The sequence below is a fragment of the Grammomys surdaster genome, unplaced genomic scaffold, assembly GCF_004785775.1.
Source record: "Grammomys surdaster isolate TR1022 unplaced genomic scaffold, NIH_TR_1.0 125603, whole genome shotgun sequence".
NCBI lineage: Eukaryota > Metazoa > Chordata > Mammalia > Rodentia > Muridae > Grammomys > Grammomys surdaster.
This window is the reverse complement of record NW_021620446.1, coordinates 683,701-701,068: the sequence shown is the minus strand read 5'-3', so window position 1 is coordinate 701,068 and position 17,368 is coordinate 683,701. Positions and strand designations below refer to the sequence as shown.

The 17,368-nt window shown below is 48.9% G+C and overlaps 1 protein-coding gene across 2 annotated transcripts; it reads left to right on the top strand.

Moving 5' to 3' along the window:
* The first annotated feature begins 9,549 nt into the window (after nucleotides 1-9,549).
* Gatd1 (glutamine amidotransferase like class 1 domain containing 1) lies at nucleotides 9,550-14,857 on the top strand. Of its 2 annotated transcripts, XM_028786885.1 has the most exons (8): nucleotides 9,550-9,638; nucleotides 11,448-11,524; nucleotides 12,236-12,341; nucleotides 12,419-12,526; nucleotides 13,305-13,399; nucleotides 13,869-13,962; nucleotides 14,161-14,272; nucleotides 14,399-14,857. In XM_028786885.1, the coding sequence occupies exons 1-8, from the start codon at nucleotides 9,575-9,577 to the stop codon at nucleotides 14,403-14,405; spliced, it is 663 nt and encodes a 220-aa protein (XP_028642718.1). In that variant the 5' UTR covers nucleotides 9,550-9,574; the 3' UTR covers nucleotides 14,406-14,857. The 2 variants fall into 2 exon arrangements, with proteins under 2 accessions (XP_028642718.1, XP_028642719.1); XM_028786886.1 differs by lacking the exon at nucleotides 14,399-14,857 and having other exon boundaries at nucleotides 14,161-14,276.
* The last annotated feature ends 2,511 nt before the right edge of the window (nucleotides 14,858-17,368 follow it).

The window sequence follows — 17,368 nt, the reverse complement described above, 5'->3', positions numbered from 1 at the left end:
TTCTGTGGTTTCTGGAGATCCAGCTCAGGTCGTCTGACTGAGCTATTTCCTGCTTACCTTATTCTTCATTTTGCATTGAAGCTTTAGTGCTGCAGCTTATTGCAAATGTTTCCTCACTTGCTGCAGGAGGGTTAACAAATGTCACATTGTCCCTTTGCACTCTGGAATCTTGGATAGGAGACCTTGCCATGCTATCTAGTGAAACAATCTCACCATGTACTCACACTTAATCCTGTTGGGCAAGTAGGCTCCCTATGGATGACCAGCCAGGACGCTGAAGGTGTTTCTGTTCCATCAGAGCCAAGATGGCCCCAGTCTCAGACAGCAGACAAGCCTCTGCCACCCACCTGTGACACCATCTCCTCTTGCCTTTAAGGACAGCCTGAATTAAGCTTGCATCTCCCACCTGTGACTGCAACTCTAAGTCTTTTCTTCACTTCTCCAATGTCCTACTTGTGCTCGCTCCAGAGCAACATTAGAACCAGGGAACAAAATAATCACAGAGACCAACATTTATAATCTCAGCCTTTAGGAGGCAGAGTTAGAGGGAGGAGAGTTTCAGACAGCCTGGGCTATGACATGAGACCATCTTGGGACTAAAACAGAAAAGAGCTGGGGCTGGAGAGATGGCTTAGTGGTTAAGAGCACTGGCTGCTCTTTCAGAGGTCCTGAGTTCAATTCTCAGCAACTATATGATGGCTCATAATCATCTGTCATGTGATCTGATGCCCTCTTATGGCATGCAGGTGTACATGCAGATAAAACACTCATATGCCTAAAATAAATTTAAAAATAAAAGGAAACCGCTGGACCAGCTGGTACAAGTCAGGAGGATCGATCATAAATTCGAGGGCAGCCTGAACTATAAAGGAATACTTAGTGAGATCCCTGTGAAAATGAGGGGTAGGATGCAGCCTAGCAGGGGAATGCTTGCCTACCCTCAGGAAGCACCTGAGATGGCAGAGGTCCCAGGGAATGGGCTCTAATATGTCACAGGACCATCCCACAAAGGGAAACAAGCTCCATAACTTCTGCTGTGGGAAGGCTGATTTAAATTATTTATATCACAACGTTCATAGTCTAAACAAATGCAGATAAGGAAAATATACAGTATATTTTTAAGAATATCACCAGGCTGTGGTGGTGCACACCTTTAATCCCAGCACTCAGGAGGCAGAAGCAAGCATATCTCTGTGAGTTTGAGACCAGCCTGATCTACAAAGTGAGTTCCACGACATCTAGGAGTACAGAAAGAAACCCTGTCTAGGGAAAAAACAAACCAAACCAAACATGCTCCTGTATACCAAATCACACACAGATCCACAGAACGGAAATGTGATAAGATCACGTCAGCTTCACAGAGGCGCCCTTGCTGGACACTGCTGGAAGGAACCCTGTTCTGGAGGTGAACTCACGATGTAACTCTCGGGGCAAATGTTTAAAGCTCCCCAATGGGCCAGTCAGTCACTTGGACCACTGACATGCTAACCGATGCTGAGAAGAGAGAAGAGGTTCGGTCACAGTGAGAAGCGGAAGCAGTTAAGATGCTCAGTTACCCTCAAACCCTTTTGGGGATACTTACATGGATTTTAGGTTTATGTTAAGAACTGGGTAAGAGGTAAGATGTTCTCATAACTAAACAGTCCTTGTGCTGGGCAGTGGTGGTGCACGCCTTTAGTGTGGATTTCTCACATCCATTAACCTTGTCTAGAAACTCTCTTACACAGGTCCAGAGGCTCTGGACAAACAATAAAAAGTAGCCTAGTGGTGGTGGTACGTACCTTTAATTCCAGCACTCCAGAGGCAGAAGTCAGATCTTTGTGACCAGCCTGTCTCAAAAGACCAAAAAGAGCAACCATCCCAGTGACTTTGAAGGCCCAAGTGGGGAATGCTTTTTAGTTAAAAAGTTTCTTTTACACTTTAAATTTTTATTTCTATTTTGTGTGTGTATGTACACATACAGATCAAGAAGAACTTGTCGGAGTCCATTCTCTTCAGCCATCATGTGAGCCCTAGGAATGGAACTCAGGTGGTCAGGCTTGGTGGCCTTCTCACAGGCTCAGCAAAAGCAGCTTCTAAGCACCTACTTCAAGTCGATGTCGCACCAGGCTCACGAGCCCCGACCATAAGCATTTGTCTCTTCTGAGCATCTGTGTCAGCGTAAAACAGTTTACCTGCCCAAGTCTTGAGCCACAGACACACACAGAGCTCCTGCAGGACAGTGTCGGCTGGGCACTTGGTAGCATCCACGTCTACTTCATTTAGGGAACCACACCCTAGAAAGCCTCCTCAGTTTGTGATCACTTCTCAGCCTTCCCTGAGAGGATGGACCTAACTCACTCCATTTTAGAACAGGCAGCCATGTTAGGCCTTAAACTTCGATTTCTAGGACAGTCCAGGCTTCTTGGGAAAACTGCAGAAAAAGGGCAGCCAATCAGCGACTGCCCTGACATCTGACTGGGGGCTTACGACAGATATGGAAAAAATCCCTATAAGGTAACCCTCTTTCCCTTGAGTAAAAACCAATCAAGAGTATACAAATATCCCATACCATAAACTAAACCACTCTTGATGAAGGTGATCCAACCAGACCTGGAAAACTCCTAACTGGCTTTAAAAGGGGTCTGTGAGCTTGCCTCAGGGCCACCATTTTGCTTGGATGGTTGACTCCTGCATGCTGAGTTTCTGCAGAACAAACATTCTTTGTCTTTGCATACTATTCAAGATTAGATTCTTCTTTCAGTGATTCTCAGACCCTTACACCCTTAGATGTAGACAGGGAGATGGGGGGACAGGGAGAAAGAACAACTTTGCTTAGCCTTGAAAACTCAGGATCCCAGAAAAAAAAGCCACACATACATTAAAGACTGTTCAAGGCAGGGCAAGAGAGACGGCCCTTAAGACAACTGGCTGCTCTTCTGGAGGACCCTGGTTCAATTCCCAGTATTTTCCATGTCAGCTCACAACTTTCTGTAACTCTAGTGCCAGGTGAGCTGATTCCCCCATACAGACAAAACACCAATGTGTAAAAATAATTTTAAAAAAAGATTCTACGAGCAGAACCTCCTGATTAATGTGTAGAGTGGGAAAGTCGCAGACCCAGAGCCGAATTATCTGGGGCTATCTTTAGCTCCCTCTGTAGTTACTCACTGTCCACCTCTGTCTCTGACCTACCATCCTTCTATCAGGAAGAATCTTTGGAATGATTAACTTTCACGTCTACCAACTCAAAAGCAAAGAATGTTATCAGACAGTATCTGAAACTGACAGCAGAGATTTTCCAGCTATCTATCTACCTTCCTATCTGGTGCCCATCCCATCCCAATGTATCTGGCAAATGCCTCCATTTATGACTTTTTGTTTTATAACTATAGTTCCTGTACCCACTCCTACACTGGAACCCATTCAAGGCAACCTGATTGGTATTCCTGAACCATGGTCACTTACATTTGGTTTAGAACAAACATTTCTTATTCACTTTGAAGTGAAAGTCCTGTTTTGCGTCAGCAGCCTTACCAAACTGTTTGGTTCAAAGTCTGGCCTTTGACAGTCCTAACAAGTCATCCCCAAAATGACAGCTACAGAAGGAAGAGGAAAGTAAGGAGCTGGGGAAGACAGCTCAGTGAACAAGTACTTACCTTGAAATCACAAGTGCAAACCCAGAACATACATTTAAAAAACTAACAACACCCAGCCCCCAAATCCCCAGGCCTCCTGTATTCAGGACTTGCGCTCTCTCTCTCTCAACCAACCTACCTCTCTCTCTCCTCTCTCTCTCTCTCTCTCTCTCTCTCTCTCTCTCTCTCTCTCACACACACACACACACACACACACACACACGCACACACGCACACACGCGCACACGCGCACACGCGCACACGCGCACACGCGCACACAGAGGCAAGTGTATCTCTGTAAGTTTGAGGTCAGCCTGGTTACAGAGTTCCAGAAGAGCCAAGGCTACACAGTGAGACCCTGTTCAGAGGCTTCTCAAGTCCATCTTTGGGGTCCCAAAAAGAAGTTTAGGTTTAGAGGGTAAGAGATATGCATAGGTAGTGGGTGGGGTGGAAGGGAAGGACTTGGAGGAAAGGATGGAGGAGGAAGTAAATGAACAGAGCTGGAGATGGCACTGTCTGTTCTTCCAGAGGTCCTGAGTTCAATTCCCAGCAACCACATAGTGGCTCATAACCATCTAGAATGAGATCTGGTGCCCTCTTCTGGCCTGCAGGCATGTATGCAGGCAGAATGCTATACAAATAGTAAATAAATCTTGTTTTAAAAAAGTAAATGAGCGGGGGCTGGTGAGATGGCTCAGCGGTTAAGAGCACTGACTGCTCTTCTAGAGGTCATGAGTTCAAATCCCAGCAACCACATGGTGGCTCACAACCATCTACAATGAGATCTGGTGCCCTCATATGGGTGTCTAAAGACAGCTACAGTGTACTTACATATAATAAATAAATAAATTTAAAAAAAAAAAAAAAAAAAAAAAAAAAAAAAAGTAAATGAGCAGGGCAGTGGGCGCACGCCTTTAATCCCAGCACTTGGGAGATAGAGGCAGGCGGATTTCTGAGTTCGAGGCCAGTCTGGTCTACAGAGTGAGTTCCAGGACAGCCAGGGCTACACAGAGAAACCCTGTCTCGAAAACCAAAACAAAACAAAACAAAAAACCAAACCAAAACAAAAAAAAGTAAATGAATAAATTTCTTTAAAAAAGAGATGCATAACTAACAAGATGTGGCTCTCCCCATCTCCAGGAGCTTCCAGAGTTCTAGGCCAGTCTCAGAAAAAAAAAAAAAAAAAAAAAGCAAACAAACAAAAAAAAAAACATGCTGGCGGGCCAGCTTGTTGGTGCTTTCTGGAGCGGCTTACAAATACATGAGCCATGCTTTCTGCATCCTAGAAATAAGGAAGTTGGCCAGCTGCCTGCTCAGCCCTCAGCGACAGCAGGAGATAAAAGCAGAGCAGCCAGGCTTCTGACGAAATTGAGGCCTATTAACCAGCCACTCACCTTTACGCTTGCTGCATCTAATTGCTCTGTATCTCCTCAGTCAGTAGAGGCTCTGCCACTCAACGCCCGAGTCATGACAAGCTCTATGGCAAGGGCAGAAAAAGACTAAGAGGATCAGAGAGAATCAGCACCAGTTCTTAGAAAATTTACACCTGTAATCTCAATCCCAGTACTCACTCTGGGCTACACAGTAACTGTAAAGAATAGCAGAGTGGGGACAGGTTTACCTGTGCCTAGACCCCCACGTCCATCACCACCCCTGTGTTCTATCTGAGCTGTATCTGACCTCCAGCTGCCAGGGCTGGGAAGTGGATTTGAGCTCTTTTCAAGCTTCTCTTATTCTTTGGCTCAGAAGAGAACCTTCTTTACTTCTTCACGGTGACTGATTTTATTTGTTGGCCTTACAATTCCAAGAAGGAAAAAAAGGATGCAGTGCAGTTAAATCCTCAGAGGGCAGATAAGGAGGCTCTCTGTCTCCAGACTAGATAAGCTATTCATCGAGAGAGGGGTACACACCTATCAAGTCTTCTCATCTGCCCCCTCCAGCCCCATGGATCTAGGGGTGTCAGAGTGAAGCTCCTAAACTTGTCACTCAGAGGGAACCTTTGTGCCTGCTTCCTGGCCACATCACCCTACTTAAGGCCACAGCGCCATCACCTGCCCACATGTTAGACAGTATCTGGCTGGCCAGCTGTTTTGGCACTCTGACACTGCAGAGGTCCCACCTTAGGTGGAGGAACTTTCACAACCCCATACCTGACAGCAAGGCTGCCAGCTGCACTCTGCTTGTTTTGTACAGTTTGCATGACTTACGTTTAAAGCTCCAGACTTCACCCACTACTTGGTCCAAGAGAATCCCACCTGAGCCCTAATGGGTCCTGAAAGTCACTTGAGGGCTGCCTCTCATCTCTAGGCAGTTCCTCTCCCTCCACCCCGAGAAGTGTTTACATGGCAAGGATTGTGATTCCCCACCCCAAGCCAAAAGAACCTCATGTCCCCAAACACTCAGTCCTCACATCCAAGGAGCACGTGATAGCCACCTGAACTAACAGAGTGGCACTCAGGGCAACACCCACGTGAGGGTGTCCTCACAAAGGCAGTTCTGAGTGGACACTGCAGCTGATGCCCCAGGCTTTAAGAAGGTTGTGAGTTGGACAGAAAGAAGTTCCTAGATGTGCATAGCTGTCCCGGAAATGGCCCAGGCCTACTCTGAAACAGAAATCAAAGAGGCAGCAAGGGTCACAGGGGGCAGGAGGCCTGTAGCACAGGTCAGCACAGCAGGGCAGAAGTCTCCTAGGACTCTCATCTACCCTTACATTCCAATAGAAGCAGGTCCTGGATATGGAAGAGAAGTAGCTGCCTCGTTTTCTTTCCTTTTCTTGATAGGTTCTCTGTAATTCTTTCTGGCTGTTCTGGAGCTCACTATACACATCAGACGGACCTCACAGAGATCTGTCTGCTTCTGCCTCCCAAGTGCTGGAATTAAAGGCTTTGCACCACTATGCCTTGCTCAAACAACCTACCATCAATATCAAGAGTTCCAGATTGCTAAACACAAGCTGACCCTACCTATGTAGTCCTCAACCCTTCCCTCCCCAAGTATCCACATGGGCACTTGCTGATAGATCTGATGTCCTAGGACATTACGTCTAAGCCGCACAATCAGGACCAGTCTCCATGAAGGAGACTGAGAGAAAGCTTCACAGAGCAGGATAGGACATGGAGCCTCTCTCATGATGGGGTCATGGAGCTTGCCAGAAACATCTTAGAGGCCTCCAGTGCTCTCCCTCAAGTGGCAAAACCTGACCGTTAATCCCCATAGTGGCCCTGATCTTGTCCAGGTGTCCAGGCCCAGATGTCAGCCCTGAAGGATGATACTGAGGTGGCAGGGCAGGGCCTAGACACTGTAGCAGGAAGTGCCTGGGGGCCAATGTACCAGTCCACTTACCTGAGCACATAGGATCCAGGATGTTGCTCAGCAACAGGCAATTTAGCAGGTAACTCTACACTAGGGCCTGACCTGAAGCAATGTGCTGAGACCGTGAACCCCACTGATCACAGGAGACAAAGGGAAGGTGGCCCAAGGATGTCAGATTCACAGTGTGGCTCCTGGCCAGCCACTGTTTGTCTGTCACATCTGCCTATTTAGTCCTGAATGCTCAATTCCATGTGTGTCCTGAGCATTCTCGAAGGCTCTACAGGAAACCAGACAATCTGCTCTCTCACAAACACACCACTCTGGACACAGGTCATAGAATTATTTAGGTATTCATCCCCCCAGCTATGTGACTCACCTGTCAGACGAGGTACACACAATAGCACATGCCTTTAATCCTAGCACTCACAGTGAGATCTCAGTTGGAAGCCAGCCTGATCTACCGAGTGAGTGAATGAGTTCCAGGACAGCCAGGGCTACACATAGAAACCCTGTTTCAGAAAAAAGAAACAAACAAAAACAAAAGTAAAGAAAGGTAGCTAAAAAAGACAGCAAGCAGTATTCCTTCACAGGGTTGGGTCTCTACTTCAGTTCCTGCCCTGACTTCCCTCAGCACTAGAACCTGTTTAAGAAGTATCAAGCCGGGCAGTGGTGGTGCATGCCTTTAATCCCAGCACTTGGGAGGCAGAGACAGGTGGATTTCTGAGTTCAAGGCCAGCCTGGTCTACAGAGTGAGTTCCAGGACAGCCAGGGCTACACAGAGAAACCCTGTTTCAAAAAACCAAAAAAAAAAAAAAAAGTATCAAATATCAGTCTTTTTCTTTTAATTTTTAATTGTATTTTATATATGTGGGCACACTATAGCTGTCTTCAGACACACCAGAGGAGGGCATTGGATCCCATTATAGATGGTTGTGAGCCACCATGTGGTTGCTGGTAATTGAACTCAGGACCTCTGGAAGAGCAGTCAGTGCTCTCAATTACTGAGCCATCTCTTCAGCCCTTTTTTTTTTTTTTTTTTTTTTAAAGACAGGATTTCTTCTCTGGGTATCCCTCATTGTCCTGGAACTCCCTTTGTAGAACAGGCCAGCCTTGAACTCAGAGATTCACTTGCTCTGTCTCTGAGTGCTGGGATTAAAGGCGTGGAATACCAGGCCCAGCAAATGTTAGTCTTTTCTATCAAATAATATAAAACTTGTGTTTAAAATGAAGAATTCAAATATTTTTATCTCCCTCACCTAGTAGGACTTTTATGCAAATTTTTACTCTTCCCCACCAAGTAAAAGCTTTGTTTACCCAAAGGTCCATTTCTCTACTCTAGCTTGGAACAGTGACCCTCCTTCAGCCACTGCCTGAAGGGCTGCTTTCCCCTTCCTCCATTTCTTGTATGTTGAGTCTTTTCAGACTAGTCAACTAAATAAGATTGTGAGTTTGGACTCCAGTCAGCAGGCAAAAGACTCAGCCACCACCGGAGTTAGAATAAAATCAAATGCACTTCATGTCTTGGTGTGCTGTTCACTCTTTCCTCCAGTACACTCTCTTCATCAAGAGTAAAATCTGCCTTGTCCAGACTATTCCCTGGAATGGTGGTCTCTTTACAAAATTTACATCTAACACCTGGGCGTTGAATTAAATATACTTTCCTCCTCAAGACTCAAGCCTACTGCTTGCGCTGCCATTTCTGGTGCCTTAATGTTACTTTGGAGGCAGCACAAAGGTGGAACTGTGTGAGTGTGTGGACACTAGCCAATCTGACCCCTTCAATTTCTGGGCTTCATGTCAACAAATGGGGATTTAATAAGGATAGGGCAGTCTACAGCTCCAGAAGGCTCTCCTTGTGGCTAGGTCAAGCTTGTGGTCTGACTTCTGGCCTGTGAATCTTCAAACATCACCACTCAGATAACAAAAAACCTGGGCTCCAGGTTCCTCTTCTTAGGCCCCAACAGGAGCCCCACAGTCATGCACTTAGATACAGGTTGCCCTCCCCAAACAATCTGGTCTTTTCCTCAGGAAACTCAACATCAACCCCCAGAGGCGTTCACAATTCAGGAAGTGACATTTCATTCTCTATAGGAACATACAAAACTCAAAGGACCCAGACATCTTTCCCAAACCCGCAGAGGAAGATCCGCCCACATGCTACCAACTCCGTGCCCCTCACCCTGTCCGCCTGACCGGTCTTCGCTTCCTGACACATTTACGGGCTCAACTTGCGGGCAAAGGCCCAAGGTGTGGTAGCCCTGTGGCAGACTCGACTCGGACTCAGGAACGTCTGTCCAGCCCGCTGCACTCAACTGACATGCACCCTAAGCCTGTACCGGTAGCCACCACCATTCGAGCAATGAGCACTCCGCATCCCGTAGTTTATCCCGCGCCCGCTCCGTCCCCGCCCCCGCTCCGTCCCCGCCCCTCCCACGCCCCTCCCACGCCCGCGTCCCATCCATTACGTCTTGCGCACGCGCAAGCTGCGCAAATCTTCAATCGAGTTCCGCGTCTTGCCCCCAGCCCCCCCTCGCATCCTGCCGGCGAGCCCCGCCCTTCGTGCCGCACGCATGCGCATTCCACTCCCTGCAGGCAAGCCCCGCCTCACCCGGTCCCTCGCGCAAGTATCAGCCTGGGCTGTAGCCATGGCCTCCGAGCGGCTGCCAAGTAGGCCTGCCTGTCTCCTGGTGGCCAGCGGTGCTTCCGAAGGTGAGGGGCGCAGGGCAGTTGTGTGGCTCAGTAGCCTGCAGTCCTGACTCTGGGCCAACGTTTTTGCTTGTGGAGTTGGGATTCTGGGACCCTGCACCTGTTTCTCTGGCGCAGGCCTACTACTATGTTGTCTGCACAAGCAGACAGAGATGGCCAGCGGCTGCAGAGATGACCCTGCCCCCGGGTCAGCCGCAGGGGCTTGGTACCCTGCCCATGGTTTCAGCGTCTCTATCCCCCCAATCTTGGGTTTATCTTCGTGCATCTCCAGGAAGCGATCCTGAAAGGGTTTCCTCAGAAGAGCTTCACAGAAGGGATCCTCACACAGAAAGGGTCTGTTGGCTTCATATGGGTTCCAGCTGCCCGGTGTGTGTCTGGGGTGCTGGGCAGATGATTACTTCACGGGTCCTTAGGGAACCAACTGGCCCGATATAGTCACTGTGGAGAGGTGGAGCCCAGGGCTGCAGCCCGGTGTTTCCCTCTCGAAATCGTATAGACCTGCAAGTGGGTGTGAGGCCGAGGGTAGCTTGCGATCTTGGACCGATGGACTTATGGGTTTCATACTGAAGCGTCACAGGTGAAGATGAGAGGGGCCTGAGGGTGCTGCTCTTCCCTGGAATAGAGGGTTAAGAGAATCTACAGCTGCTCCTAGGTAGGCCTTACTGAGAGAGTTGGAAAGTGGGGGACTGAGGAACTGGTGGGAATAATTTGTAGACAGTCACTAAAAATTGTCTTTAAAACCCAGCACTCAGGAGGCAGAGGCTGATGGATCTCTGGGAGTTTGAGGACAGTCTAGAACTTATAGCAAGTTCCAGGTGAGCAGGAGTACACAGTGAGGTCTTGACTCAAAATCTAAACCAAAACAAAATCCACAAGCCAAAAGCCCAGTGTAGGAGTTGGAGGCTGGAGGATAAAGAGGGCAATGGCTACATGAGATGCTGTCTTTAAAAAAGCCATAGGATTGCCGGGCAGTGGTGGCACACGCCTTTAATCCCAGCACTTGGGAGGCAGAGGCAGGCAGATTTCTGAGTTCAAGGCCAGCCTGGTCTACAGAGTGAGTTCCAGGACAGCCAGGGCTATACAGAGAAACCCTGTCTCGAAAAACAAAACAAAACAAAAAAGCCGGTGTTCACCACCACACCCTAGTCTGAGTCTTTTCGATTAGGCAAGCTTTATTCCTTTTTGAAGGACTTTTGATGGGCAGAAGAGGGCTGAGAATACCATGGTGGGGGCAGAATCTTAGATGTGTCCTGGGTGTGGGCAGTGCCCCAGACACCACTCTCCTCTCCTGCTGCATTTACCTCTGTGACATGTTCACTGCTCTTCTCAGGTTATGGGGACCTTGGATCTTGGTGGCTCTGTAAGGGGATGCACCAGATGTTTACCTTTGGAAGTACCTGTACTGGGACAGGGTAGGATGCTGCCAAGGGTGTAGCGGTGTTGGTGGACAGTTAAGGTGAGCTGGGGGCCTGAAGGTAGAGTTAGTAGGTCAAGTGGAGGGCCTGTTCTGGCAGGCTTCAGGACCATTGGAGCACCTACAGGTTTTCCAGGGGCCAGTGGCTAAAGCTGGGCAAAATAATAGACTTTTGCTGTGGACCCCTGAGCAGGTCCTCTCAGTTACATATTCATGAATCTGAAGGGCTGCTGTCCTGCCCCCCAGGGTAGAAGCCCTGTGGTGGGTAAAATGGACCTCGCCTAAGCCTGGTTCTGGGACAAGGATGGCCCCCAGCAGCACTGGAGCAGTCTCTGAGGAATAGGGAGAGGCCAGCTGGCCCTGCCATGCCCTTGCCTTTCTGGAACCCTCTCTTGCAGGTGTGTCAGCCCAGTCCTTCATCCACTGTTTCACGTTGGCCAGTGCTGCCTTCAACCTACAGGTGGCCACCCCAGGGGTAAGTAGTCACCCTTCTCCAGGGAACCCCTGAGATGTTTCCATTTCCTGGGTTGAGGCTAGCAGAGTGTAGAGAGCCCTCTATGGTTAATAGGGCCAGGAGGGAGCTACCTCCCGGTACAGGGATCTACAGTCAATCTTGGAGGCATCCTTAAGTCAGCGTCCCATTCCCTGGACTCTGACTACCTGTGTTCAGGGAGATTTTTTTTTTTTTCATTGTGACTTGCACTTTTGCAGGCCATCTTTAAGTGAAAGATGAAGCTTGGTCCTACTGTGTGGGTCCTGCACATTTGCTCCTAATAGGAGAGATTCTTGATTCTTGTATTATGGCCCTGGGGACATATGATATAAATGGGTCACAGCAAGTGTGTATTGTGTATTTATGACTTTGAGTGTTTTGAAGTCACCAGCTGGGTGGGACAGTTGTTGCTACTTTATAAGTAGGAGACTGGAGACCATGGGGGACAGGGTGTGGAAAGACCTCAGCATTGAGTAGCACTGGGCTCCACACACTGGCGGTTTGGTTCTCTGGGCCTTCTTTGTACTTGCTCTTTCTCCATAGCCACTGGAGGCTTCCTGCCTGAGCCAGCCAGTAAAAGTGCTGTTCGGGTGGGTGTTTGTGCCCTGGGCTGTTGTTTAAGTCTGTTAGCCTTTCGTAGTTCTCTGTCATCCAGATGTGGGAGAGACCCCGGTGCCGACTGTGCTTTTATAGGGAAAGGCCATGGACTTTGTGGATGTGACTGAGACCAATGCACGTTGGGTACAAGACTTCCGCCTCAAGGCGTATGCCAGTCCTGCTAAGCTCGAGTCCATAGACGGTAGGTTGGAAACATGGTCCCTGTGGAGGCCTCTGTGTCCTAGCCAGTCCCTTATTTGACCTGTGTTTTACCCCTAGGTGCCCGGTACCATGCTCTCCTGATTCCCAGCTGTCCTGGCGCCCTGGCTGATCTTGCCAGCAGTGGGTCCCTGGCTCGAATACTGCAGCACTTCCGCTCTGAGAGCAGTGGGTGACAAGAAACTGCAGAACAGACTGGCAGGCAGACACTGGGTGGGAAGTAGGAGGGAGCAACCAAAACAGTGGGTGACAGGGAACTAGACTGTAGGCTCGGAAGGGAGACGTGGAGTGGATGTTGGGTACAGGGTTTAGCGTTCAGGACTAGGCATGCATGGTGATTTCAGCAGCCCCTCAGATGGGAGTGGAGAGTTGCAGGGGCTTTGAGGTGCACACAGATAAGTTGCTCTGTGATCATGTGTGTACTGTCAGTCTGTATGCTGTGGGCCTTTTCAGGCTGAGAGAGGGCTGGTGACCATGGCCTCTTAGCCTTTTCCATGGTAAGCTAGTCAGGATGCTGTCTGAATTCCTGGTGGGAATGGGCAACATGTGTTGTGATAAAAGTACATCTTTAGGCGGGACAGGATGCTCATCAGAGACTAGCATGCACACAGGATCCACACAGTGTCCTTTGGTGGTAAGAGCTGGTCTTCTAGGCTGGGACAGGCAGCAGTTGTTCCCAGCCACCTCGGCCATGGGAACACACTGGCCATTAACTTGCCTATGGAGAACCAGGGTAGCCCCATTGCAGAGCAGGATGCCCCCAGTGGCTTCTCTGCAGTTTGAAGCAGTGGCTGGTACATAGACTGGGAGTTCTACATGCTTACACATGTCTCAAAACTGAGGCAGTATGGGCTCTAGGCTATATCCACCGTGGGTGAGGGGACACTTGGGAGGGGACCCTACCCAGGATAGCATCCAGGGCTTTAGAGTATTTTGCTGCTTTTAGAACCCATCTGTGCCATTGGCCATGGTGTTGCTGCCCTGTGCTGTGCTACCAATGAAGATAGGTCCTGGGTGTTCCAGGGTTACAGTCTGACAGGGGTAAGTACCTCATGGAAAGCCAGTGTCCTGTACATGTTGTTTCCTTACCTGAAACTAGGAGGAGATTCCTACAGGCAGTGACCTGTCATTCCCTAGCTGCTAGAACAGTTCTCTCCTTGGCTGAGTGATAACGTGCTAAGTGTAAGAGGGCAAGCACATCCTGGAGCCCTCTGGGTGAGCCTCAGCCCCTTACCTGGACATCATGGAACCTACCAAGGGGTCCTTCCAGAGGATACCAGCCCATCTCATTTTGGTCACATATGCCTTGATGCTGGGGGAGCCAGGCACCCTAAGCCATAGTGGCTTAGTCCCCAAAAGACAACTGAGCTCTGCCTTTACCCCTATCTCCCCATGTGGTAGCTAAGGCTGTTGCTGATTTGACCTGCCTGGTCCCTGGGGTTGGTGGTCCTTGAGACAGTAGGGCAGTGGACCAGGTAGAGCCACTAGCTGACTAGGCCCTGCCTTGCAGCCTTCTGTGTACGAGCTCATCAGGGCACCTGGCTTTGCCCGCCTACCACTGATCGTTGAAGACTTTGTGAAGGACTCTGGTGCTGGCTTCAGTGGTGAGTCCGAGTTGGTACCCCTTCATTTAGATGGGTAAGGCTACCTGCTGTGTCTTGGGTGCCTTAAGTCTTGTGTCCAGTGGTTCACCCAGGCAGAGATACACTCCTACTGACCCCTGGTGTTCACAGCTCCTCAATGGGTGGGAGTGGGACTGGGCCTAGTCCTTGTGTGCCTAAGGCTTGTGCCTTTTGCCTTAGCCAGTGAACCTGACGCTGTGCATGTGGTGCTGGACCGCCATCTGGTCACTGGCCAGAATGCTAACTCCACCGTTCCTGCTGTCCAGAATCTGCTCTTCCTCTGTGGCAGCCGGTGAGGTTCCTGGGCAAGGGTTTGGGTAGATTCCTTCCTGCTTTGTGACTGGCTCCCTCTGCTGGACAGTTTTGTCTGTGACACTGCCTGCTGGTGCTGAGCCTGGACCATGTATTCATCCTATAGGAAGTAAGCTTGGATGCTGTCCTGGTGGCCTAGAGACAAGGACTGAACTCACTGTGGCCTCTTCTTCTGATCATTACTCAATGGGACACTCAAGCCTCCATTGGGACCTTGTGGAATGCTGGAGGCCTCCGGGAAGTAATATCTGTGGAGTATCAGTTCTAATGTAGACTAAACACCCTTTCCTCGTTCCCAGTACAGTGCCTCAGCTGGCCAGGCAGTCCCTAAGAACTCTAAACTGACCATTCCGAGAAGACTCGTCCATGGGATGTAGTGCTGTGGGATCTTAGGATGGGTGTGGCTCTTCTGTGGCTTTTGGCTCTTTCTGTCCCTTCAGCTGTTCATGGGACCCGTGTAGACAGGACCATGGGCTGGAGCCTGCTCTGAACTCTCATTTTTCCTGTTTTTTTATTTTATTTTTTTAAAAAAAACTTGTTTATTTTTATATTTCCTATGCAATGATGTTTTGCCTGAACATATGTCTTTATGAGGGTGTCAGATTCCCTGGAACTAGAGTTATAGACAATTGGTTTTTTTTTTTGTTTGTTTGTTTTATTTTGTTTTTTTTTCAAGACAGGGTTTCTCTGTGTATCTCTGGCTGTCCTGGAACTCACTCTGTAGACCAGGCTGCCCTCGAACTCAGAAATCCGCCTGCCTCTGCCTCCCAAGTGCTGGGATTAAAGGCGTGCGCCACCATCGCCTGGCCAGTTATAGACAATTGTAAGCTGCCATGTAGGTTCTGGGAATTGAACCCAGGTCCTCTGGAAGAATAGTCAGTGCCCTTAACCATTGAGCCAACTCTCTAGCCTTCCTCCCTCCCCTCCCCCTTTTTTTGAGACAGGGTTTCTCTATAGCCTTGGCTGTCTTAAAAGTTACTCTGTAGACCAGGCTGGCCTGCAACTCAGAGATTCACCTGCCTCTGCCTCCTGTAGGATGTGATTAAAGGCGTGCACCACCACCTGGCTATGAACTTACCTTTTTAAAGGTGAACAGTGTACATTATCTTATCCTTAAAGAGGCAGAATTCTTTTTTTTTTTTTTTTGGTTTTTCAAGACAAGGTTTCTTTGTATAGCCCTGGCTGTCTTGGAACTCGCTCTGTAGACCAGGCTGGCCTCGAACTCAGAAATCCATCTGCCTTTGCCTCCCAAGTGCTGGGATTAAAGGCATGTGCCACTACTGCCCTACAAGAGGCAGAACTCTTGGCTGAAGAAGTCTGCCCTCGTTTAACTATTGCTGGCCTGTGATTTTGAATGTAATAGAGGTGTCAGTTCAGACTGGCATAGTCCTGGGACCTTGAAGTAGACACAGTGATGTCACCCTGTTCCATATGGCATGGAAAAAATATTAGTATATTAGGATCTCACCCCTTGAGATCCTTAAACTGCTGTTACCCCTGTCTGTCCAATTGCCTCTGGCTTACAGAGGCCTCGGGCCAAGTGTTCCTAGAAGGAATGGCCACAGATGGGCTTAAGCCATATGGAGCAGGGGTAGCCATGAGTCCTGTCTCCCCATCCCTGGACAGGCTTTTGCTGAGGAACTGATAATGGCCATGTGACCATCTCCCTCTTGGACATCTTTGCTTGCTGTCAATCCTGGGGCACCTGGCCTGGCCTGTAGCCTCTGGTGAGCAGCCTTCTAGCCCTGGAATAGACCCAAGTCATTTGAGCCTCTCAACTTCCATCTCCACTTAACTTTGCATATCCCAAGCTCCAGGGTAGCGCCAGTGCCAGAGACCTGGAGGAATACCTTTTGGTGTTTAATATCCTTTAGTGAGGAAAGTCCAGAGCAAAGTAGAAGGAACAGGAGAGCCCGCCTGTCCCTGGATTCCTCCCTGGCCTTGCACTGCTCCCATCTGCCATGAACACCATGGAATGATGGATATTTATGGACAAAACCTTAAAAATCTGAGGCTGTGCCCTGGACTTGGCTGATTTAGACGTAGGCTGAATGGTCTGTAAACAACGAATATATTCCACATGCTTCTTGAAGCTTTAAGTCCAAAGTCATAGTATCTGGTAAGGGCTTCCTGGCTCAGACCTCTTTGCTTCTTACCTGGTAAAAAGCAGTAAGTGCTCTCTCTCTCTCGCTCTCTCTCTCTCTCTCTCTCTCTCTCTCTCTCTCTCTGTCTCTGTCTCTCTCTCTTTCTCTCTGAAACCTCCTTAGAGGTTACTGGTTGCTTCATGAAGCCATAGTCCCACTTGACACCATTACTGTGGAGCCAAGGTTTTAGTGTCACTTAGTGGACAGCCTCAGACACTGAGGAGGTGATGCCATGTTGATGGGGTTTCAGAGTTTCTGATTGGCTGGCTCTACATGAATTTCATATATTATTTGTTGAGACAGTTTATGTAGTCCTGGCTGGCCTGAACTCTTTTGTAGACCAGGCTGCCCTCTAACTCGAGGACCCATACACTTCTGCCTGTGAAATGCTGGGATCAAAGGCATGGTCCACCAGTGCTCACCTAAGCTTCATTTTCTATACTGAGGCTTCACATGGCTGTAGCAGGTGAGGTGGGCTCTGATAGTACCAGGACTTTGCTCCAAGGGTCTTCCCACTGCCCAGTCATAGGAGGAGGGGATAACATGCTGGAGAAGAAAGAATGAAAAACCCTGGAAAAGTGGCAGCTGAGCATGGTATGTTCATAAGCACATTTAGAACAGCTCAAGAGAAACGAAACCTGACACAGATGTTGATGGCAGAATTATTCACAATAAAGGATGAAAAGGGAGGAGGTGGGGCTGGAGAAATGGCTCAGCAGTTAAGAACACTGACTGTTCTTCCAGTGGTCCTGAATTCAATTTTCAGCAACCACATGGTGTCTCAACCATCTGCAGTGAGATCTGATGCCTTCTTGTGGTATGTCTCTAGACAGCTACACAGTATACTCACATACATAAAATAGATCTTTAAAAAAATGAAAAGGGGCTGGCTAGTTGGCTCAGCCAGTAGAGTTTGAACCATGGACTCCCCA